This window comes from Theobroma cacao, chromosome 9 (genome assembly GCF_053813885.1).
Source record: "Theobroma cacao isolate CCN51 chromosome 9, ASM5381388v1, whole genome shotgun sequence".
NCBI lineage: Eukaryota > Viridiplantae > Streptophyta > Magnoliopsida > Malvales > Malvaceae > Theobroma > Theobroma cacao.
In genome coordinates this window covers 40,419,528-40,443,420 of record NC_142647.1, presented here as the reverse complement: position 1 = coordinate 40,443,420, position 23,893 = coordinate 40,419,528, and the positions used below count along the sequence as shown (strand labels likewise).

Sequence of the window (23,893 nt, the reverse complement as noted above, 5' to 3'; positions counted from 1 at the left end):
GATAATCCATTAATTGGAGAGCCATGATGCAGGTTCCTGCTATTGAGTTCAGAGTTGAGACATGGTCTAAACTTTTGCTTATGGAAAAGTATAACTACCAAATTGAGATACTGATATCGACTCTCGTGAATTTTTGGTCCTGTAAATCATGAAATTGAACGTATCATCTCTTCTATATTGTAGTAGTACCCAAGGATCTTACGTGCTGACACTATAGTAGTAGTTGACATTTTCATATAATGGAAATCATTGATCTCGGGATAAATCTAGAACTACAGATATCTTAATTTCGAAATGTTCTGAGCATCTAGCGACGAGGGTTCTTTTGTGATAAGGAAAGAGATCACGTTGTAATCAATTCAAATGAGATTGAAGCTATTAGCATTAGAGTAGAGAAATTGTGAAGTGAAAAAACCTGCGTCAAAGGCACCACTCAATTTAAAAGCTTCTTAAACTAATAGTTTAGAGTTTGAAAATAGGGTTTCATTCATTTTTAACAAATCGTCACCCATATTCATCACTGAATAATTTTGTCTTCCTTTTCTTCAAATCATTGAGTGAAATGATTCGTGTCAGCATCATGACTAAATGGAATAATAATAATAACACTCTTTCATTTGGGATTTACGATTATTGGCTAGGAGAATAAAACCCACCTTTCTGTTGATAACGTTCAATGCAGGCCCAAAAGAACATCCCAACGCCTTACATCCCTTCACACTTGACCTCAAAGACTAGGCTTTGATTGAAGTGGTAAGATGGAATGGGTTGGAATAGATTCGACCTGTAAAATTCTGCAGTATACCAACGCCTTTCCAGATACACCAAGGCAAATATTATCAAACATCCTTCTCTTCCTACAACCGGTTTGCCCTGCCATTAACTAGCTTCTCAATACTGTGTTATAAAGACCAAAATTTAAACAGAATTAACATTTGGAATAAGACTAAAAACATCATCCAAAACTCTATACAATCTCCGGCCTTTCTAATTAACACATCCATCTCCTACCATGTTCATACCTTTCACTTATTGCAAATGCTAATCAATTGTTCCGTTATACAAAGTGGAAGAACTAAATTAAAACATCTTCGTATTAGGGGAAAATACCCAAACCCAAGCCAAAAATAAATAAAAATGAAACAAGCATATGAATATTTCTTTACGTCAAGGTTTTGATGCATCACCAAACACCTCAGTGTAACATATGGGGCAAGCCTGAAGAGATAAAACTGCAGTTAGCAGCTTTTAAATTGCTGCCTAAATAAAAATAATAAATATATAAAGATATATGTTTTTAATTTTTTTTCTTTTTTGGACTTCATTTCTTATAGATTCAATCAGGAAAAAGAACAACGGAAGAAAAGAAAATCAACTGCTTACTTTGTTGATGCTAAGCCATCTGCTGCCACACCCAGCATGGTAGACATGTTTGCAAGGCAAGGTAATCCGTCTCTCACCTCGTTTATATTCCATCTGGCAAATTACACATCTAGTCAAAGAAAAAAAACAAAAACAAAAGAGGTTAAGTTTACCAGCAAAAAGTCTTGCCCTAGAGAGACAGAGAGGGAAATTCATTAAAAAAAGGAGCTACTCTCGAGTATAAGGGGGATGTGCTAGGCATGTTTATTATTCACACAACTAAAACCATGCATTACCAACAAATCCTGACATTGATTTTGAAAACATTAGAATGACTTACACCAACAGCTGATATCCCTATCACTATCATTGATCCAACCAGTCAAAAGCCAAGAGGCAAATAAAATTACATGCTAGGCCTACCATAGCACAAAAGAATGGACCTTTAGAATTATTTTTGGAAGAGAAAAGAACATGCACACGTACTCAAAGAAGGGCATAAAGAACGAGAAGGAACAGTCATGTATCCAGATTGTTATCTTTCCTTTCACCAATTCACCACAATCATTTTACAAGGTAATCTTAAAAGAGTTTCAATGAATATTAATATTGTTAATGCATAGAGGAGGCAACTGTCCAAACATTTATCTACATATATGCATCTATATGCCCACTATCAATTTCAATATATTAACACATTTCAGATTTATTACAATTCCATTAAGTAAATGGACTTTTCCCATTAGGAAGAAAAAGCAGAATGATTTGACTCAAGAACTAAAATCCCAATGGCCAGTAGATTACATGTTATGTAGTTAACCTACCCACACATCCTGATAAAACTAGGTTTCTATACAGTGGCATTAGAGGCTGTCTTCAAGAGATGCAACTCAAACATCAAATCCGCCCAATGAAGTTGCTGATCTGAATGTCTTAGAAGTATCCTAGATGGTCTTACCCATTAATAGAACACATATTAATCTAAGTAGTGTTCAGTCTTTTACCTTTCTTTCAACTGAGAGCTTAGATTGATTTTGATACTTAGCCTTGAAAGCAAATACACTTACAGACACTCTCAAAGCATTTCCTCCAGTTAGATAAATCACCCTATTATAATCACCCAACCATTTTCAAGCATCTCTTAGTGTTCTGCTTAAAAAATAACTGCTAATAAATCAACAGGTTCAGTATGAAGCCTTTTAACAAGAACAAACAAAAATTATATGACCAAAAAAATTAGCAGAGTGAGTTGGTTCACAGAAACCTAGGACAAATCTTAAATCCAGATAGATTCATAACAAATGTAAACAAGACCTTACAAGCCCAGCAAAATTCTACATCAACAACACCACAAAGAAGAGCTAGGGTTGTGTATTTCAATTTAAAATCTGTTGAAGAACATACCCAGCAATGTGTAAAGCAAATCAAATTTAACAGACTTTTATATTGAAGAACATAACCAGCAGTGGGTAAAGCAAATCAAATTTAACAGAGACAAAGTGAAGAAGCACACATTGTACCTTTCATTCCTTGATTTCTTCCTTGAGAATAAGCTGCACTTGTATTTTGAAACTGGGAGCAAAGAAATAAGTTCTTGGGATAGACCTCGACTTTGAGTTCCAACAGTCTCCCCTAGTTCAAGTAATTCCTACAGAGATAAAATATAGTCAGGAATGATTAATCAAAAATAAAACAAAGGAAATACAAAAAATTTTCATCGATAGACAATCCAAAATTTCTGGGAAATGTATGAATATGACTGAATAGAATTTTATTCAATAGAACTTGTTGTTTTCATTAAAACCAATGGGAATCTTCTTGCAAGGATGTTTGCTGCCGCAGACCGTAAAAGAAACAAGGATTCAACTATAGTATTTTAAAAACATTAAAATTGAGCAACAATTTCAGCTAGAATACCGTGCCATAACCTAGTTGCTGACAGCTTCCTTAGCTGTCTCTAAGTGAGCACAATCAAAATAATGCAGCATGTTGCCTACATGATTTCCAAGACAACTAATGCAGTATTTCTAGCTGCACTTTGAAATAATGCCAATAAAATTAGAGTTCTAAGGATCAAAAATATGCCCTTTGGAGGGAAGAAAGTTCTTTGCTCAGAAGCACAGTGAGTCAGGCATAACTAGAAAAAAAAAGTGTCTATTAAAATAACACTAGACTAGATAACTTAAGAACATGAGCAGACAGTATTCCATTTCTACAAGATTTATTCGAACGTCAAGGATGGTTTAGTGATTTTACTACTTTATATCTGGCTAATTTTCATAAATACCAATAATTATATACTAATTAGTTCTTTTTCTTTTTCTAATTTAAGTTACCATAGAATAGTTACCAGTAATCTACTGAGAGCACAGTTATAAAATCCTTTTCCAGTTATTTCAGAAGAGTTAATCAGGGAAAAAGATGCACTTAACATATAACAACAGTTCTGCAGTTGAGTTCAGTTCAAATCAATGTGTTGGTTGATCTTTTTTTTTTATCGACTGAAATGGTTGCAAGAGATTAGAATTTTTTATCTCAAGGTTAAATTAAGAGGGTTCATTGTATATCTTGCATAAAACAATGTCAACTGTTCACATTTGAAGACACTGCATCTATCAGATTTTAGAAGTATTCAAAAGCAATAGCCATTATGTACCTCAACACATATCCTCAACCAAAAGCGAGTCTCCCAATCTTTCTTAATATATCTGCTCTTAACATGTTTGGAAGTTTATAATAAAACTCTTAGCTAAACGATATTATAGACTTATTATGCTGCATATTTGGATAACCTATCAGTGTTGCCCATTGATAGTTTCTGGCTGGTCAAAACAAAGTCAGCACATTCTATTTGTGATCCTGATCCTGCCCCTAAATCCTACTATCAATTGTGTAACTCTTTAGCTTTAGCAAATTAGAATTTATATTTTTTTAAAGAGATGATTTTAACAGAAGGTAATTTCTTTAATTCTTCTGCTCTGGAAACATCTAGTCAGCTTAAGGGTACTGTAGGAGTTAGATTTTATGACTTTCGGTCTAGCTTCTTGGCGCACAAGTTTTATTAGGTAGTTTTCTCCTCAGCAGTCAAAGTCCTTACAAGCCAAATGAATGTAAGTTAGTGGTTAAGGCATGAATGTATGATGCTCTTTCTTTCTTTCTTCCCTTAATCTTCTGCACCTGGCTTATTCATTTTCTGCAGGGTAGAGCCAATAATAACCACTCCCATTTTCTCTTTGTTATTTTTTTCTTTTTTTTTTTATAATCTGGGGGTGGAGGGCAGTGGCCCACATGCTTCATGCCATACTTTTATTCACTCTTACTTTTAAGCATATTTTTCAAAATACGTTAGCACCCTCACTCTTCCCCACACCTCAAAAAAATTGATATATATTCTAAACCCCAAAATATATACAGCCTTACACAAGTCCTCTAACAACCCAAACAACTTAAACAGGTAGATGAGTTCTGACTCCATCCTGTTTGCTGCTGTCTTAATAACATAGCAGTCAATTCACAAACTTTCTTTCCAAGACCTCAAGACCTAATTCTTTCAAGCCTAATCAACTACTTCTTCAGAGCCTATCTTAGTAAGAAGCATTATTAACACAGTTAATTTAGCATTTACAATAAATCTATCTCATATCTTATAAGTCAAGTTATCTATAGCTTGCATTAACCAGAAAATGTTTTTTTTAATAAACATAAAATAAAATAGCATTTCTAACAGACAACTTTTCCATAGGTCCTGCACAAGGTTATAATCTTCAAATGCATCTTGACAAACTTTGGGCCAATAACTTCATCATGTTTTTCTTCTTTTTATCAAATTCATATTTGCACCAAATGAACAATAAGAATTAATTGAAATGCTAACGAGGAAAACTAAAGAAATGATGTAACTTATAAGCAAGAAAAAAAGAATTAGGAGATTTTTGCTCTAACCTCATAAGTCATGTTGTCAGGATCAACACTGTCTTGCCAAACGACCTGTATGGTTTAACAACGTTTTGCAATATTTAATCTTTTGACCCATGAAACTGAATAACACTAGGATTTAAGACTCTTAACTCCACAAGTATTTATTCTTGGAAAAGCACAAACACTCTTCAACAAGTAGAAGCATAATAACTTAGAAATTTCAAGTCATCAATATTTGATGCTGATACACATAATCTACTGACATGTATGGGGATGAACCATGAAGTGCGCACATGAGTGTGTATGAATTGTGCACGTGTTCAACAAAGAAAATAAGTGGAGAGAGAGATACCTGGTAATCAAGACCATTATGCTGTCTTCGTGGACCTACAAAGTTAAAGAAAACATCGAAATGACGAAAATTTTTCAAAAAGTCCTGGATAAATATTGTTATAAGAATAGGGTGCCATCCAACCAAATGATAGTGTAAATATGTGATTAATTTAAATAAATATATAAAGTTTAAATTAATAAAGCCCCACCAAACCAACTTCTATTTTTAACAAATCATACCAACTGATTCAAGTGCAACAAATTCACCTTGGTCAATTTCTTTAACATCTATGCACCTTATACTAAAAGACATGCACAGAAGAGCATATTTATGAGTAGCTGTTGTTTCTGTTGAAGCCCACCTAAGTTAGCTAGGGTGCCATACAAGCCAAGCCATACCAAACTTAGGCATTTGTACTGAGCTTGCAACAAAAGCTCAAAATTCAAAAATTCAAGCTTTGGTAAACAAGGTCAAATTTCAATTCAATGAAGCTTGAGAAGTTCAATTCAATCAATCTCAATTTTTCTACAGCTGATACAATTCAAGATCAGTGTTGCTATGTGTGGCAAAGTAGTGGTGGTGAACCTGGCCTTATTGATGGGTTCCCAGTGCTACTGGCACCTTAGTGATGATGTCATCTGGAGGCAGCACCATTATAGTGCTGATAGTCTTCTGGTCATATTGGCATCTTAGTTTGGTCATGTTGGGTCTCAGATCTCAATGCCGATGGTCTTCTAGTGGTGGTATTGGTGTTTCAGTAGTTCAGAGCCAGAAGAAGATACAGAAGGAATAAGCACAAGAAAATGTAGAAACATAGTTGAGAATCACTCTGATATAAGATGTGATGGTCAGGATCAGGGCCAGTGTTGTATTGCAAAACTTCTAACTTGGCTAAACTAAAAATATACAAGCTCAGAAGTTGCCCAGCTGAACCCACTGACTCCTCCAGGTAGGAAAACTACACATCATGTGAGTGTTGACACATGGTTTTAAAACCATGAAAATATCTTAAAGAAGGATCCTGAAGCAACATTGGGGGCAAAGAAAAGGAGAAAGCAGAAAACTAATAGCTTATTGCAATTGAGAAATCTCAGTTACTATTGTATCACCAGGTCCAGGTCTGGTCATGTAGTGGTACGGACTTGATTGAACTTCATGATGAAAAAAAACATGAGTAAATGACACCTCAAAAGTAAAACACAGCCAACTCTACCTATGACCAATATTTTCAAAATGCCAAAACCCATCAGCAAGGAGAAACACTTTGGATAGCTTAGAAAATTTGCTAGACTGGGGCTTTAATTGGGATCAAAGGAAATACAAACACAAACAATCAAGAAGGTCATTGAAATCCTTGATTTTATCTTCAATCATTTTTGGTTTAAAGTTAGGGATGCTGAGTAATATACTGGGAGTCAACAACTTGATTGTTAGAAACCATAGCACCCAATCATAAAAATTACAAAAAAGCATAAACTTGCAAAACAATTTGCCATTGATTATTGTAGAAACTTAAAAACCAGGGGAATATTTTAAATCATCATAGTATCCAATACTAGTTAGCAAAAGCAATCTTGAGATGGAACGGGCTGGATATAAGTGATGCATTAAGGGTATTTTGACAGCTAAACAATGTTGAAAGATGTCATTGACATAATCTTTGGCCTAATTTTAACTTTCAACATGTTATAATATAGACATCACTATAAACCTGCTTAGCGTTACGTTAAACACAGATTTGAAACTAAAGACCAAAGCAGAAGTGAAAACTTACAATCTACTGGGTTTTCACGTGACATTGTATTTACATTTCCTTCCCATTCCATATTCATTGCTGCAGTCTGTTCATTACTCATTGATGAGGAATTCTCTGATGCCCTTCTATATTCATCAACACATAGTTCATGGTTATTCACCTCGTAATTATGACCATGATCATAATATGAAATATTGCCAGAATCAGATAATCCAAACTTGTAAAAGCTTGAAGTCATTGATGGATACACACTCTCCTGCAAACAGAAAATCCATTTATGCTGTGATCAATAGCAGCAACTCATTTACAACAAAACATCTAATACACAAAAATAGAATACGAGATATTATACATTCAACGACTTCAAAGACACCCAGAGACACATTCTTTCAAGCTTCGTGAAGCAGATATCTCAATGAACCAATGGATCAACTCAATCAACTCACCTCTAAAATCAGCATATTTTTCATCTGATTATTCTTAAACACATATAGACATCAAAGGAAATTATTTCAGTACATTAGAAAACAATAATTTTGAAAACAAATGGTACCTGAACATGGGAAGCACCGTCAAAAATGAAATTGACATGTTGATAAGTAAGACCTTCGAAATATTCCATAAAGCTGCCAGCACTATTATAAGGGTAGCTACTGTTAATGTATTGAACCTCCATATGTGGGTTCCAGCTCATTTCCAAAAATCCGACTAATCTACAAACACCAAAAACACCACAAGCCATTACATTTTACATTTCAGAATTTGCAACGAGAAATTGAAACAAATCATTAAAGAAGAAACCCAAATGTAAACCTGATCTCCTCAAAATTTTCACCAACCGCTACGTATTTTAGTATTCAGGCATTCAAGGAAGATTCCTACAAAAATATGATAAAGAAAGATTAAAAAAAATTAAATTATATATCTTTAGAAGAACAAGTTAACTGAAACAATGAGATTCGGTTACTGCAACAAAACGTGTTACGTGTTAGCAAATTTTCAAGTAAATGACAATGTGTAAAACATATTGATTGATTTTTTCCGTTTGGTTACCGAGAAAATGCAGGAAAATGAGGAAGAATAGAGAAGAAAATTAACGTTAAGCTTAGTTTGAGCCGATCAATGAGTAATCCACTGATAAGCTTACTTACCAGCACGTTTCATCCAGAATTTTCTCAGCAACCAAACAGGAAAATGAGAGAGAGAAATACTAAAACTACCTCATTAGATGATCTTCGGATCTCCAGGTGAGAAAATGCGAGATTTTCTCGGGAAAGCCGAAAAATGAGAGGGTGAGAAATGTATCGAGGGGATCAAGAGAGAGTGATAAAGAAGAGAGTGAAATATATACCGCAGATGGAAATAATAAAAATAATAATTATTAAAAGGAAAATAAAAAAGAAAAGTAAAGAAAGAGAGAAGAGATTCTTTGCGAAATAAAGGGGAGATTAAAGAGCCGACAGTCACCTTCGCTTTTAAACAAATAACTACACTACTAGGCCTGCCGAATCCAATTATTTTATTATTCTATTAATCCATAATTTAATTGAAATTTTGAATCTTATTTCGAATTTAAATTTTATAAAAATAAAAATAATGAGAAAAAGGATCTTATCAATTTTCCAAAATAAACTATTTTTTAAAAAATTAAAAATAAAATTTTTTTTTTAAATGGGGAATTAAATTTTGATTTAGCAATTAGTGAGTCGTTTTTATGGCGCCTTTATGCAGTAGTTTCAGGAACACGCGAACTCCGTTAGAGGGGAAATGATAGCGTGTCTCGCGGTATCAGATAAGGTAATTTAATGCCTCTACTTGCCCTTGGATTTTCCCCCGAGGAGTAAAATTAAATATTTAGTTTACTTTCCTTGTCTAATTAACAACTTTTAAAGCTTAATTTAGCATAAATGTAAATCCTATTATTATTATTATTATTATTAAACTTATTCTAAAATCAAGAAATAGACATTTTGTGTAATGACACTTGGTAGTAAATGATAATACAGTTCGATTTTTTTAATTTTTTTTTAAATCAACTAAAAAAATAACCCTTTAAACCGAACTGAATCGTGTAAAAAATCAATTTTGATCGATTTTAATCGGTTTTAGTTTGATCGGTTTTAGAGTGATGATGAAGCACTAATTGTAGAATAAAAGAGAGATTTGGGCCACTTGATTGTTGGTTTAGGGTTTAGTATGAGAGGGGAATGAAAATTTAAGGTTTTGAGAGGAGAATAAAAGAGAAATTTGATTGCTGTTAGTTTAAGAAGAGATTAATAAAAAATAAAATAATTTTTATCTCAAAATATATATATTTATCGGTTTATCAATCGGTTCAGAGGAGAGAGGATCCTTCCAATAACCGAGTCGATCGACCAATGAAATCAATCAATTATAATCATCAATTAAAAATAATCAACGGTTGCGATCAGTTAACTCAATCGAAACCAACCCGCGCCCTCTCTTACTTGGCAGTATTTGATCCCATGCTAAAACGCACAAAATGTGCTGTCACTTTCCACAGGAACCCAATAGGATGGAATCAAATCCTAAACGTATTGAAGTACACCAAACCTTTTTTCGGTATTCACGGATTGAAGCCTCTCTTTTTAGATAAAGCTAAACGCTATCCAATTAGGTGAAAACAACCTGATAATTTTGTCTAACTAGCAGATCTGGACTTGTTGCTTTTTGGTTCATTTGCCAATTCCAGGCTTTCATCTTTTTCCAGGTGAACACAACAACAATCAAAAAATGACTTTGATTTTTTAAAGTTAGGCTCACCAAAATTGAACCATGGACCCAGCCAGATCCTAGGGACTGTTGTGAAGGGAGGAGGGGGTTCCTAGTTAGTGGTTGGCTTGTGAGCAGAAAATGAAGCATGTGATTTGGTTGGAAAAGAGAGGTCACCAAAACCATCTGATGCTCTCTTCAGGATGTTGGTGTCAGTTGAGGTTAGTTAGGAATCAACCTATAATACAACACAGTCTTTCTTTCGGGTATTTGGCTTAGCTGTGAATTGTAACCTCAAATGGATAAACATGTGTTTATGGCTATTGATTTTGTTCTTTTCTTAATCCATAGGTTGCAATGGACTTGGAATACCAGTAAAAACAAATGCAAGTAAATATGTTACATAATGTTTGTGAATCAAGATGGAAAAGAAGATTGTTGAAGCATATAATCTCAAAAATTCTTAAGCACCTAATCTTTAGTATTAAAAACAAAAAGAAAACACCATAAAAAGAATATAATCATCCAAGACTTTTTGGAATTTACTTCAATGGGACCCCTACATTTGTTGTTGGCCTGCAAAAAGGAATTCAACCCCAGACTTGTGAATCAAGATTTGCAGCAAGGAAAATCATTCCTAAGACATGCAAGGCCCTGGTTAGTTTATTATTAGGTTCCCTACCATGTGGTGCAAAAGAGGAGGACATGTTTTATCATCTACCCAACAACTTCACATTAGTTTTATTCTCTCCATCTTAAAAAAAAAGGAAACTTGCCTAAGTTCTTCTCATTTCTTAATGTTCAGATGAAAGAAGAGTTTAACGAAAGTATTTGTGCCAATCCAAAATTGTCAAAATTGTGCTATTTAGATTGTTTTGGGCAAGTCTGCTAGACCAAGATATCCTCAAAATGGGTTTCAACATTTGTGGATAAATGTTCGCTACTTGCAGGCATCATTTATAAACCAAAAAAGACTACTTGAGTTTGGTCACCAAAGTAAGAAATCGTGCTCAATTTGTGAGGCTCTATACAAATTGAATATAACCAATAAAAACAAGAGATTTGCTTTCCTGGTTCATCCATATGAGCATGACAAAGCAGGCAGACCCACAAAAAAAGTTGTGTGCTGCATGCATCACAGGTGACTCAGAACACAATCTACCAAAGCCAATTAGGCTGATGCAATCACTGCCCTGATGAAAAGAGCAAAGGCTGTAAGGCATGTGGGAGAGAGAGAAAGATGGCAAAGAAGCATACATGAATTATAAGTGAGAGAGAGTGAAACCCAACAAAACCTAGCGTGCAAGCAAGGACGAATCATTATATTCCTACATTCTTTTTGTCTGTACACTTGTCATTCAAAATCCATCAAAGTAAACCAAAAAGAAGCTCCAACAGTAAAACCAAACTCATGAAAACATGTGTTTCCATTCCTCAAGATGTCAAACTCGAAATGTTTATTTTGTTTTTCTTTTCAAATCATAAAATGCCCAGTTAGTAACCAATTCTGCCTCTGCTGCTAGCAGTAACTTGAGGTTGTCCTCAAAGACCATGACGATGCCAGTTAGTATCAATCCTGGCTCGGCTGGTAGCCGTAAATTGATGTTGTCTCAAATACCATGAGGATGCAAGCCGATGTCATCTTTCCTGCGAAGAAATAAAAGCATCCCTTAACTCTGGCTTCTTTACGGAGGCCTAGTCATATAAACATGCTTTATGCATCAGCTCAAGAATAAACTTTGGCTTTCTCAATCAAAACCAAGATAAACTATGTGCCATTGATGGGCTGCAATCTGTCAATTCCTACAATGATCCACAAATGTGTTTCATATGTATCCTTACTATACACCAGATAAAAAGAAAAAAAGGAAGATACATATGGTCAACAAAGCTGGAGTATAAGTCTACACCAATAAGGGCACCTAGAAAAGGAAATCTGTCTCAACTCCCAACAACATGGGTCAGATTTTATATCACCTTAACTAAACTTGATCAAGAGTGCTTAGTTTTCCATTGCCTGAGACATAGACAGGCAGCACCGACATGTGGGATACACATTGCTGAGAGACTTATATTTGCAGAGTTTGGAATTGCAAATCTCCATTCAAGTTGCAGTCAAGACATAATTAGATGCAGAAGAGCTTAGCATCAGTGCAACATAAATAAACATATATATGCACCTTTTATAGCTGCATATAGAGACAATTTCTCCATTAGGAATGTAAGTATTGGTGATTAATTTCTTAATTTATAATTCCTGATCAACTTCCAAACAAATATTGGCTGATAAATATGAAAGCTGAATTGCTTCACATAACATCTGAAATGTAATTTGAGCTATACTCAGATTTTTCCTTTTTTATTTCTTTTAGAAGCAAGTGCTTCGCACACTTGAACATACAGCCAAAAGCCAATCTTAAGGCACACAAAAACAACCCCTTCATCGCCTATTGAAATTGACAACTAACCCACACTTCTATTTTGTGTACTGATAAATGAAATAAAAGTTTCTCGAATTCAATCAATTGCTTCAATTGTGACGAGGGCCTTCACAACTGAAAACATTTGGTTGCACCTCGGTGCCATGTCTGAAAGCTACTACGATACATCACTTTTTCTGGATACTATCAACAATCTTTGATTGCTTTTATCACCTTTTTGCTTGAAATCCATGTCCTTCGAGCCGCCAACAGATCGACATGCTATTTCAATGCCATAATAGAAATGTGAAATATTAAACCACGAGTAGTGCTGATTCCTGATTGCTCTAATAATTTCACATGCATGCTCTGCCATGAATCCCGTAAGCACAATGATGACAAGAAAGATTATCAGTGCTTATTGACCCGGTAACTAGTCCCAATAAAATTCTTAAAAATTTCCGCATCATAGTACGCAAGGATCATTGGTTAAGATTATCTCACAATTCTGCATGAAACACAAAATCCAAAGGTCAAACCCTGTAAGACCCGGCCACTGGTAGTTTTCATGCAGGCATCCAAGGAGTCAACTAATTACCTCTTCCACCTATTACAGCATGCAGCCGCTATTGCTGTTTTTAGCACAGTCCAAGACAAATACATACCAAGAAAACAAATGCAGCATCACAAGAGATGCCAAACTACCATTAAGAACATTTGTGGCACCTGTTTGAAATCCTGAACTTCTGTGCAAGTGAAATATCTCCTGGTAAGACTCGGAGCCAGGGAAAGTTCAGACACTAAAGAACATTATATAAGGAGTATCATTTTGTTCAAATCTGTTCCCTCTCCACAGTAATAAACCCCATATCATTTTGCTCAGATCGTGAATAGATCTGCAATTTTGGGACCAGGTCTCATCCCAGTTTTGAATTAAACCTTGAAAACATTGAATAATCTTAACCATTTTCAGAGGCAAGCACAGATGCTCTAACCATCAGTTACTCAACGGCAAAATACAGCCTGATTGGAAAGCATTCTGCCACTTGATGCTTGAAAACCTTAGGAAGAGCAATTGAAACAACCAATTATAGAACTTAGAAACTTGGAATACCTTTGATATGGTAAAGGCCTTTACTGAATAATTTGCATGGAATTAGATCGTTGGGTTTCAAGTTCCAAGCCTAAGAGAAAGTCATTGTAACATTTAGGAAGACCATAAGTAAATTCAACAAAGTCCAAATGTCGTGTTAGCTGAATTAAGCAGTCATATATCTGTTGAGTTTCAGGGTGAGACTTATCTCTAACAATAAACTCATAAACACTGCCATTTAGCTCAATTGAGCTACAACCAGGGGTCTTCCCTACTCCTCTCTCTTTCATCATCTTCCTAACCTTCCCTGCTTCCTCCCACATATTTGCATCCCCATACATATTGGCGAGCAGTACATAAATACCACTATCATGAGGGTCCAGTTCTAGAAGTTTTAGAGCAGCTCTTTCTCCCATCAAAAAATTTCCATGCATTCTACATGCAAAGAACAATGCTCCCCACACCACAGCATCAGGCTCAATTTCCATGCCATTGATAAGCTCTTCTGCTTCAACTAAAAGCCCAGCCCTACCAAGAAGGTCCACCATGCACGAATAGTGCTTGAGCTGAGGAGACAGACCAAACTTAGATGTCATTTGCGAAAAAAGTTTGCGACCCTCTTCCACCAAACCACCATGACAACAAGCTGATAAAACCCCAAGAAAAGTGACCTCATCTGGCCTCAACCCAACATCAATCATCTCTGAGAAATAAGATAGGGCATCATGTGCATTTCCATGAAGAGCTAAACCTCCAATAATTGATGTCCAAGTCAAAGAATTTCTAGATGGCATCTCATGGAAAACCCGAATAGCCCTTGTGATGTTCCCACACTTAGCATACATGTCAACTAGAGCAGTTCCCAGCGCAACATTCAAATAAAGTTTGTGTGTTTCAATATAATGATGAATCCAAATTCCAACATCAAGGGCTCCAAGTTGTGAGCATGCAGATAAACAATAAACCATGGTCACCTCATCAGGCTTTATACCACCAGCTTGCATTTCATGAAACAAAGTCAAAGCCTCCTTACTACACTTGGCTTGAACATAACCTCCAATTATCGCATTCCATGGTACAACATCCTTCTCGGGCATCTCATCAAAAAGCTTTCGAGCAGCATCCAAATGCCCTAATCTAGCATAACCAACTACCATTGTAGTACAAGAAACAATGGTTTTCTTCTCCATGTTATCAAATATCCTTTGTGCTTCCTCAAGATTTCCACACTTAACATACATGTCCATGAGTGCATTAGCTAATGGAATTGTCAAATTCACTCCATGCTCTTCAATATACTTATGAAAATCTATCCCAAGTTTCAACTCTTCCAACTGTGCACACGAAGAAACCAACCCAATCATCGTCACCTCATCCAGCTCAACTCCCTCCTCCCGCATTTTCCTATAAACCCCTATTGCCTCGTTTGCTCTCCCACTCCTAACATAGCCATTAATCAAAGAATTCCAAGAAACCAAATCTCTCACACAACTTTCATCAAACACCTTATATGCCAACTCCAATTCACCACATGAAACCAAAAAGTGAATTACCCCATTGTGAACATATAAATCTGCATCAAAACCCAATTTCAAAACATGATCAAGAATTTCAAATCCCAAATATTTCAACATTAAAAAGGCACAAACTTTAAGCAAAGAAGGGTAAGTGTAATTATCCGGCCTAATAAACCCATTATTTCTAAGCATTTGCTTATAAAGAAAAATTGCTTCTTTGGGGTTTTCACTCTCTGCACAGCCTCTAATAGTAACATTCCATGAAAAAACATTTGGACTTTGCAAATTGTACAAAATTTTAATGCAATGATCAAGATTTTTGTGTTCCGACAAGGCGCAAAAGGCGATAAGGCGGCTGGAAAAGAACCAATCTGACATTGAGCCTTTGATGGTCATTTGGGCTTGGATTTGTTTCAGCTGCGGCAAGGATTTGCATATTTGTAGGATTGAGAGAACTGGGTTGCTGAGAAGCAGGGCATGGGTTTTGTTACTGTTGGCGGGTGGTTTTCTTCCTTTGAGAGGAGGAAGAGAACGTGCGTGAAGAGAGCAATAAGAAGAAGAAAGCAGAGAAGGGTCTAATAAGAAGAGAGGTTTAGAAATGAAATGCAGCAATCTGAGATTTGATGATAACATAGAGAATAAATAAGGCTCATCAGATTTTTGTGTATAGCGGCTCAGAGGTTTGCCGGTTTGTGCAATGAGTAGAAGGAAAGGCGGGAAAGATCTTGCACAATTTAAAAGAGAGAGATTTCTGGGAGCCCATGGAATCAAAACAATTGTATAGCTCTCCTCCCAATGAAAGAAGGACGGCTAGTTCCGACAGAGTGGTTGAATGCTTTGCTGATTAAAGCCGAACAGTCCAGTGAATTGCTTTGATGTATTATTTGGTCTAGCTTCTCAGAGGATTTAGTCAGACAGATCTCCATTTGTTTCAAGTTCGTTCAACGTTAAACGAATAGGTGTAAAAAATTTAAACCAGCGAATGGAAGCTTCATCCTCCAAGACTACTGCAATATAGTCGTTAAGAGGATAATGAAATGATCCTCGGAGTTTCCAAAATTATAAGCTCTGCAGTCTCTTAGCAATTTCCAGTGTAACAAGGCAACCATAAACCATTAATAGGAAAGCAAAGGGGGAATCTTATAAAGGGGTAAAATTCCAAAAAATAAAATCAAGATGCAAGGCTGCAACAACTCAAATAATGAGGATTAAATGGGGTAAAAATTTCCTCCCAAGGATCAATGTTATAGGAGACAAACCCCTCTAAACTAAGTTATTCAAATGAGAAAAAATCACCCTTAGCAAAATCTTGAATCAAATGAAATTGCAAATGATTTTCATCACCATCTGTATTTATGTAGAAAAGATAGTTGGCATGATTATGCCCCGCCAGAACCATACTTCTTTCCTAATACAATCATCTGGAGCTTATCATAGCCTGCAAGCACACCAGCACCGGCAACTGCACGGAGGATGTTCGCACCAGCACCCTTAAAGAGAGACTTGGCACCCTCATTCTTAAGGATCTGAGAGAATGCATCAAGTGAGCTCTTGTACTTGACAGCTTCACCTGATGTCATCATCATCCTTCTACGGACAGTATCAATTGGGTAGGAGGCAAGACCAGCACCGTTGGTAATAACCCAACCAAGAGCAAAGCTAGCAAAGAAGCTATCCTGATATTATCCAAAATAAAAATGCACGTGAGCACAATCCTCTAGCCAGGGAAGAAATCTAACCAACATCCAGAAAGCACAACAGCAGTTATCTTATTGTCATTAGACAGTATGAATATTAGTTGACGCAAAAAGCCAAAAATAAATTAGAAATTCTAGCCCAAAAATCTACTAACCTGCAACTTTCCGACAAGAACCACTGGCTTCAAAGAGTCATACATTCCAAAGTAAAGACCACGGTAAACAATAATGCCAACACATGAAATGTTGAAGCCACGGTAAAGGCCAGCAATACCATCTGACTTGAGAGTCTTCCGATATACATCAACCAAGCCATTGAATTGCCTCTCACCTCCTTTCTTTGCAGCTTTAGCATCATTGGCAAGACGAGTTCGGGCATAATCCAGGGAATAGACAAAGAGAAGGGAAGAGGCACCAGCTGCGCCACCAGATGCCAAGTTGCCAGCAAACCACTTCCAGTAGCCATCACGGTCCTTCTTGAAGTTGAACAGTTTTTTAAAGTAATCTTTGAAGGCAAAGTTCAAGGCCTGAAGCACCAAAAAATTCAAAAAATGATAAATGAGCAGACAGCTCTAAATAAGAATGAACATAGGGCTATTTCTATGAAGATACGACTAACCTGAGTGGGGAAATAACGGATAACATTGGCTGTATTTCCTCTCCACAATGACACCATGCCCTCATCTTGGATTGTTCTTTTGAAACAATCACCAATTCCCTTGTAAGGTTCAGAGAGCCGACCAGCCCTAATCATCTCATCCTGGTTTTGAATTAAGAGCTTCACACGTTCAATGGGAGCAGCAGCGGTTTTGGACACAGCAGCAGAAACTCCACCCATAAGAAAATCAATAGCAAAACTAGAAAAGCTTTTCTCTGATGGAGCCTGGACACATATAGGTGATGAACTTGAACCGACCAATGACAGATCATAATTTGCTGGGCATGCCTGTGCCATGGGATACCGTAGTGCTGCATTGCAACTTCCAGATGCAAAACGCCTCTGATGCAGCGCAGGCCTTTGGAAACCTCCATAGCGATATTGAACATCTTGTGAAAGGCTGGGAGTAAGATGGAGTTGTCCAGCTACCTTTTGCATGACAGAAGGGTGTTGGTGCCTATCAGCCATCACTTCTCACGAAAAATACCCTACACAACAAAACCAAATATTATGATTATAATGAGCTGGAGAAAACCAAAGCATGACCCTGATGCCTCAAATTGTGAAACCACACCAAATCAAGATGACAAGTAAAATTAGAAGAAAAACAAAAAACAAAAGAAACAAAACTTCAAAAAGGACAACAATTTGTGGCCCTATATAATTATAAACAAGAACCCACTTAGCTTCCAGATGTATACAAATTCAATTGGAATAAAAACCATTTCAATAAAATGAGCATTTGTCCCCCAGCTCACAAGTAGAGGCTTTTCTTGCCACTAAGGTTCATAATCTTTTTCTATTTCATTTTGCATGGTTGCACTATCTACAAGCTAAAACTTTTCTCCTTATTATCACTGACTAACTTTAAACAATATCATCCACCTGAAACATAAGGGCATAGCTGGAACATGAATATTTCGACCCAAAAATTTTAAAATAATAAATGAAAATTGCTCAGATACAAGCAAACAACACTATAACAGAGAGGATAGGAAACCGACAGATGCAGCAAATATCTAATAAGCATAAAATTTTCTCTTTTTTTTTTTTTTTTGAGAAAGATACCCTTAAAATTCATGCACTTAAAACCAACTTGAATTTCACATATCCATAAGAGTGGATTGAGTTGAAAATAAGAACAATTAATAAGGAAATGAGTTTGACGATAAAAACCAATTTAATCTTTTTGATGAGATCAATGTTTAATATACAAAAATTCAAGTAGGTTAATAATATAATAGAAGATTCATGAGGACAGATTGAAAGCAAAGTTACATCACATAGATTTTAAGCTCAGCTGTCAACTGTCAACCAAAAGCACCAAAATTAATCTACTACGAACGCACAGATTCTGGTCTAAAATGGAATTTAAACCATGGGTACATTCCCCAAAAGCTTCATCTATCAATTCACGCCAAACCAACGGCCAGAGGCTCAAGTATGATATTAATAGAGTTCTCATTCAAAATTGCATTTTTTTTAAGAGAAAAAAAAGACCACATACTTATGATCTTTTAAAAACCCAACATACCAGACTCCCTATCATAATCAGATCTAAAAGACATCAGAAAAACACACAACAGAAAATAACCCTCCACCCAAGTGAAACAAAAACCCTATATATCAGACTTCAATCCGACCCCAGATCGAACATGAGACATATACACAATAAAGAAAACATATAAATAACCAAACAAATACATTATACAGAGCAAAAGATGCTATGTCAGATTAAAAACTGACTGACCTGTAAAAGGATATGAAACAAAGAGAGCAGAGAAAGATAAAGAAAAAAAGATCTAAAATAGAAGCAAATAGTAAAAGAGCCCTGAAATGGGTTTATAAGAAAAAGAAGGTAGAGTTCCAATCAAGAGCAAAATGTAAGCCGAAATGAAAGCACACCCATAAAACCAAACCACACCCCCCAACAAATATAAAACAGTTATCAGTGAAACAATCACACATCACGTAATGATGTAAGTGGAGGAGAAATGTTAGCAGATTTCATAGGAAAAGGAAAAGAAAGAAAGAGATAAAAAGCCAACCTTGAAATGTGGAGAGACTAGACGAGAGAGAAATGAGGGAGGCAAGCAACACAAAACGTAGAAGTTTGGAGTTGGGAGCTTGGACAGAGACCTCACGTGAGACAGAGTCGTTGGTTATAAAGGCTTCCACTGTGGGATGCCTTTTTGTGGTGTGTTAAAGGCGAACAATTGGCCCTGCCAAATTAGAGAATGTACTTCCCTTCATTACTTGTATTACCATTTTTGCAAAACAATTAGTATTTGATTTTTGCACAACAATAGATTCAAGTCTCAAATGATCGAATCCATGATCTCTCCATCAATTTCCCTCTTAAGTTACATGTATCACAAAGGAAAAAAAATTAATACAAAGGAAATTTGCCTTTGTGATAGGAAAGGCATGTAAATTAAGTGGTTATAGAGAAAATTAATTAGTATAATATCTAAAAAAGGACTTCTAAACTATTTAAAAAATTTTAAATAAATTTTTATTTTTTTATGACGTTCAATTAATGATAAATTAATTATTAGTTAAAATATCACTTATCATTTTATACCACATGACATTAACATAGTATGTTAATCTCATAATAGATGGTAATGTGATAAATTGATCTGGTGTGATATGGTTATATGATATTTTCACTTTCATATTTGCATCACGTGAGTATACAATAATAAATAATATTTTGATTAATAACAATTAATCATCCATTAATCATAATAAGAGTTTATTTAATTAAAAATAAAAAAATATGATAATTTAATTGAATATAATTGAAAAACACGAATTCATTTAAATTTTTTAAATATTAAATCAAATTAGTTTAAAAAGATTCTATAAGAGTTATATATTAAAAATATTTTACGAAAGGAAAGTTGTCATGGAATTGTGAGGGGACATTAGAATGGTATCTTGTATATGTATGGGTAGCAGCCGCATTACTGGGAATTTTGTTTTGTGGTGCATGATCCTCGTCCTTGATCAATGGGGGAGTCCAATTTTGACAACTAATCACTTTAGCTTGGGTTGGTAGGAAATGTGAATGCTACCACAACTTTCAAAACTTCTCTTTTTGAATAGAATTTTCTCTTGACATATGCTGCTATTATTTTGGAGAGTTCAATTTGACAATCATTTCTGGTTTCAAATTAGTGGTGCCAACCATTCTACTTTAAAGACAACCAAAATGGAATTTGACCAAGTTTGCCTCTCTGCTTTTTTTTTTCAATTTGTTTTGAGTTCGGGTAATAGTATGTAAAGTAAAACACTTCTATCTCTTAATTTTTAGACATAATTTACATGAGTATATTAGTGTTAGAAATAAACAGTCCATTTCAAAAGTATAAACATCATTAACAAATAATATGAAAAAATTAATATATCCTTTCTTATTTATTAATTTAAAAAATTATTATTACAACTCCCTAAGGAAGGATCCGGTGCTTTCCAAGAGAAAAGAGCATCAAGGGAAGGAGGAGAGCAACGAGCCCTCTCCAAAGGAACACTGAGCTGGTGCTCCTGCACCCCTCTGGGGCTCCCACCTACTTGTTTTTTTGCAAAAAAAAAAAAAGCATATAATAGTAATTTTTAAAATTAATAAATGGTAAAATTATTTTTCAATATTATCACGTCATCAGATTAATAGAAACATTAATGTTTGACTGACGGTTAGATCTATGTGTCTCGTGAAAGATTTTTTTTTTTTAGAGCAAAGTGTCCATTTTAAAAATTAATAGACTCGTCTAAAATTTCGATTAAAATTTAGGGGTGGGGGTATTTTACCTTAATATTTATAATTTGACATAATACTCAAATAAGTCTTTAAACTAATAAAAAAAGTTCAAATAAAAATTTTTTTTATTGCGTTCAATTAAGCCTTAATATTTTATTTTCAGTCAAATAAGTTCTTATAATAAATGATTAACTAATTGTCATTAATCAAAATTTCACTTATAATTTTATATTTATATGGCACTGAAATGACATTAATATGAAAAATAATAAATATTACATGTAAGGATGACAATGAGTACCTTATAACAAGATATTCGTGGATACCCGACCCGGTTATATAGAGTTAAGATATCCTATAACTGGGTTTGGGACGAGTTCAGGTAGTGATTTCACTACCCGAATAGGGTTCAGGTCGGGTTTCGATATCACCTCTTGAGTGCTCATTATCCGAACTTGATTACTATTTATAAATGTTTTATTATTATTTTAATAATTAAATTAAAAATATACAATTTTTACTAACTTTACAAGTAATTCTTTTTATTAAAAACTAACAAATATATGAAAAGTATTGTTACTCTAATTATTAACATGATGATATTAATATATTTAAATTAAAAAATTATTAGATTGTTAGTTATTAATTATAATATATATAGCTTTGGTTATATAAACTTATAATATATAAACCTAAAAGGAAGTTGTGAGATTAGAATAGTTTGGAAACTTAATTTTTTTTTTTAAATTTTTTGTAATTAAGGATAAACTCATATAGTTAATTAAATTAATTAATGAAACTATGATTATTAATTGACTTGTAATGTCTTTTAATATATATACTTTATATATATTAGGTTCAGTTATAAGAAATATAATTACTATGATATATATTAAAATATTTTTAGTATATATACACTTTAAATATAAATATATTTACTTTCTATATTGTGCTAACATTACAAAAATTATAACTAATAAATTTATTAATTATGTTTGAGATATTTGTTTTTGATTACTTAAATTTAAATTTTATTATTTGTGTGTTTTAATTAATTTAATTATTAGTAAATTATATGAAATATGCAAGAGAAATATTATTGTATATGGATACGAATTCAGATTCGGGTAATTGGATACTTATGAATAGTATTTTAATAATTTTTTTACATAATCGGGGTTTTAAACAGATTAGGGTAATTATAGGATAGTAGGGATGTATTAGGATTAGGGTTAGGGTAGTAATTTTAAAAAACATTCATGTAGTTTACTTTTTATAGGTTTGGGTTTCGGTACCTCAAAATTAATAAGTACCCTACCCATTGTTATCGCTAATTACATGATTATGTTATCATGTCAAATTAGCATGTTATATTATCATCAATAATTATATGTCAAGGTGCCATATCATTATCAATTATGATATGTTAGCATGCCACATTGATGTTACAAGACATAAAATAACAAATAATATTTTGACTAAGTTAATCATTAAGTTTATTTGACACAAAATAAAAAAATCAAATAGCTTATTTGACTCGAAATAAAAGTAAAGACTTGATTGAAAGTAATAAAAGTATAAAAATTTATTTGAATTTTTCTCAACAGTTTAAACGGTTTTTTTTCGAAGTATTATGCCTTCTAATTTTTAAGTATTGATTAAGATTATGTTATATTTTGACACGTGATAGTGTTGGCATCACTTTAATTAATAACATATGATTAATTGAAGATGTGATTTTTTTTCCATTGATACCAAATCATTTTTCTTAATAAATACTATAAGCTTGCACCATAAATTTTGACAAGTCAAAGAAGAGTGTGTGACAATATTTCACATGATAGCCTAATTCCAAGAAATTGCATGCCAGTCATGTGATATGCACGTATGGAATAGCCAACGTCAGAAAGAACAAGAACAGCTCTGACTACGTAGCTTTCATGATATCTGGTTTCATTGTCCCCAGTCTTTCATTTATTAAAAACAATTAAGAGATGTTGCTTATTAAGGGCTTGCAGATACAATTCATTTTTAATCTCAGTCAAGTAGGAATCTACCCAGCCCCCACCCTGTAGTTGTGAGTCTAAGCTTAACTCAGGTTTGCATGAGCTACTTTTAACATTGTGCACACCTCCCTACAACTTGGTTAAAGTGCTGTAGGTCACCCAATCATCCCGAAGATGAGACAAGTAAAATATAAATAGATTAATTTTCACTGATTTGGGGAGACGAAGGAAAGTTGAACTACGATATTGCTCTAACAAGAGGGTGCACCACTTCTAATAAACACGAACAGCAAACACAGTTTTAGCACTTGGTGTCATCATCTTCAACAATATTTGGCATACAGAACAACCATGCCCGCAGGCATACAAGTCATTTCGTCCCACAAACAAACAAACATGTTTGACATTCCATGCACACCTCTCCCAGAGCATTTTAATGCAAACGCAAAGGTAAAAAAACATTGCGTGCGCATAATTACATACGAAACAATTGGAACCAATGTAGCATAATATGGGGAAATGAAAAAAAGAATTAACTGAGGCAAGTACAGATGTATGGCATGCTTTCTTTCTACCTAGCCAAATTGTTGTTGTCCTTTTAACTGCAAAAACCTTGCATGATTGTCCCCGGACAGA

The 23,893-nt window shown here is 34.5% G+C and overlaps 3 protein-coding genes across 7 annotated transcripts; all 3 read right to left on the bottom strand.

The window, feature by feature from the left end:
• Nucleotides 1–917: 917 nt before the first annotated feature.
• LOC18589800 (E3 ubiquitin-protein ligase BIG BROTHER-like) lies at nt 918–8,806 on the bottom strand. 4 transcript variants are annotated; one of them, XM_088810355.1, is made up of 10 exons: nt 8,591–8,806; nt 8,184–8,248; nt 7,924–8,083; nt 7,589–7,626; nt 7,389–7,495; nt 5,633–5,667; nt 5,305–5,349; nt 2,883–3,010; nt 1,384–1,492; nt 918–1,218 (listed from the first exon to the last, which is right to left on the bottom strand). In XM_088810355.1, the coding sequence occupies exons 3-10, from the start codon at nt 8,062–8,064 to the stop codon at nt 1,168–1,170; spliced, it is 654 nt and encodes a 217-aa protein (XP_088666481.1). In that variant the 5' UTR covers nt 8,065–8,083; nt 8,184–8,248; nt 8,591–8,806; the 3' UTR covers nt 918–1,167. The 4 variants fall into 4 exon arrangements, with proteins under 4 accessions (XP_088666481.1, XP_088666480.1, XP_007014997.1 ...); XM_088810354.1 differs by having other exon boundaries at nt 7,389–7,626; nt 8,522–8,802; XM_007014935.3 differs by having other exon boundaries at nt 7,389–7,626; nt 8,591–8,801.
• A 3,618-nt stretch (nt 8,807–12,424) lies between these two features.
• SLO1 (SLOW GROWTH 1) lies at nt 12,425–16,139 on the bottom strand. Its single transcript, XM_007014934.3, has one exon. It carries the CDS (start codon nt 15,764–15,766, stop codon nt 13,658–13,660), a length of 2,109 nt encoding a protein of 702 aa, XP_007014996.3. The 5' UTR covers nt 15,767–16,139; the 3' UTR covers nt 12,425–13,657.
• A 179-nt stretch (nt 16,140–16,318) lies between these two features.
• Nucleotides 16,319–19,649, bottom strand: LOC18589798 (ADP/ATP translocase 1, mitochondrial-like). 2 transcript variants are annotated; one of them, XM_007014933.3, is made up of 4 exons: nt 19,537–19,649; nt 17,450–17,976; nt 16,986–17,357; nt 16,319–16,809 (listed from the first exon to the last, which is right to left on the bottom strand). In XM_007014933.3, exons 2-4 carry the CDS (start codon nt 17,954–17,956, stop codon nt 16,513–16,515), a joined length of 1,176 nt encoding a protein of 391 aa, XP_007014995.2. In that variant the 5' UTR covers nt 17,957–17,976; nt 19,537–19,649; the 3' UTR covers nt 16,319–16,512. The 2 variants fall into 2 exon arrangements, with proteins under 2 accessions (XP_007014995.2, XP_017983391.2); XM_018127902.2 differs by lacking the exon at nt 19,537–19,649 and adding an exon at nt 19,239–19,445.
• Nucleotides 19,650–23,893: the final 4,244 nt, after the last annotated feature.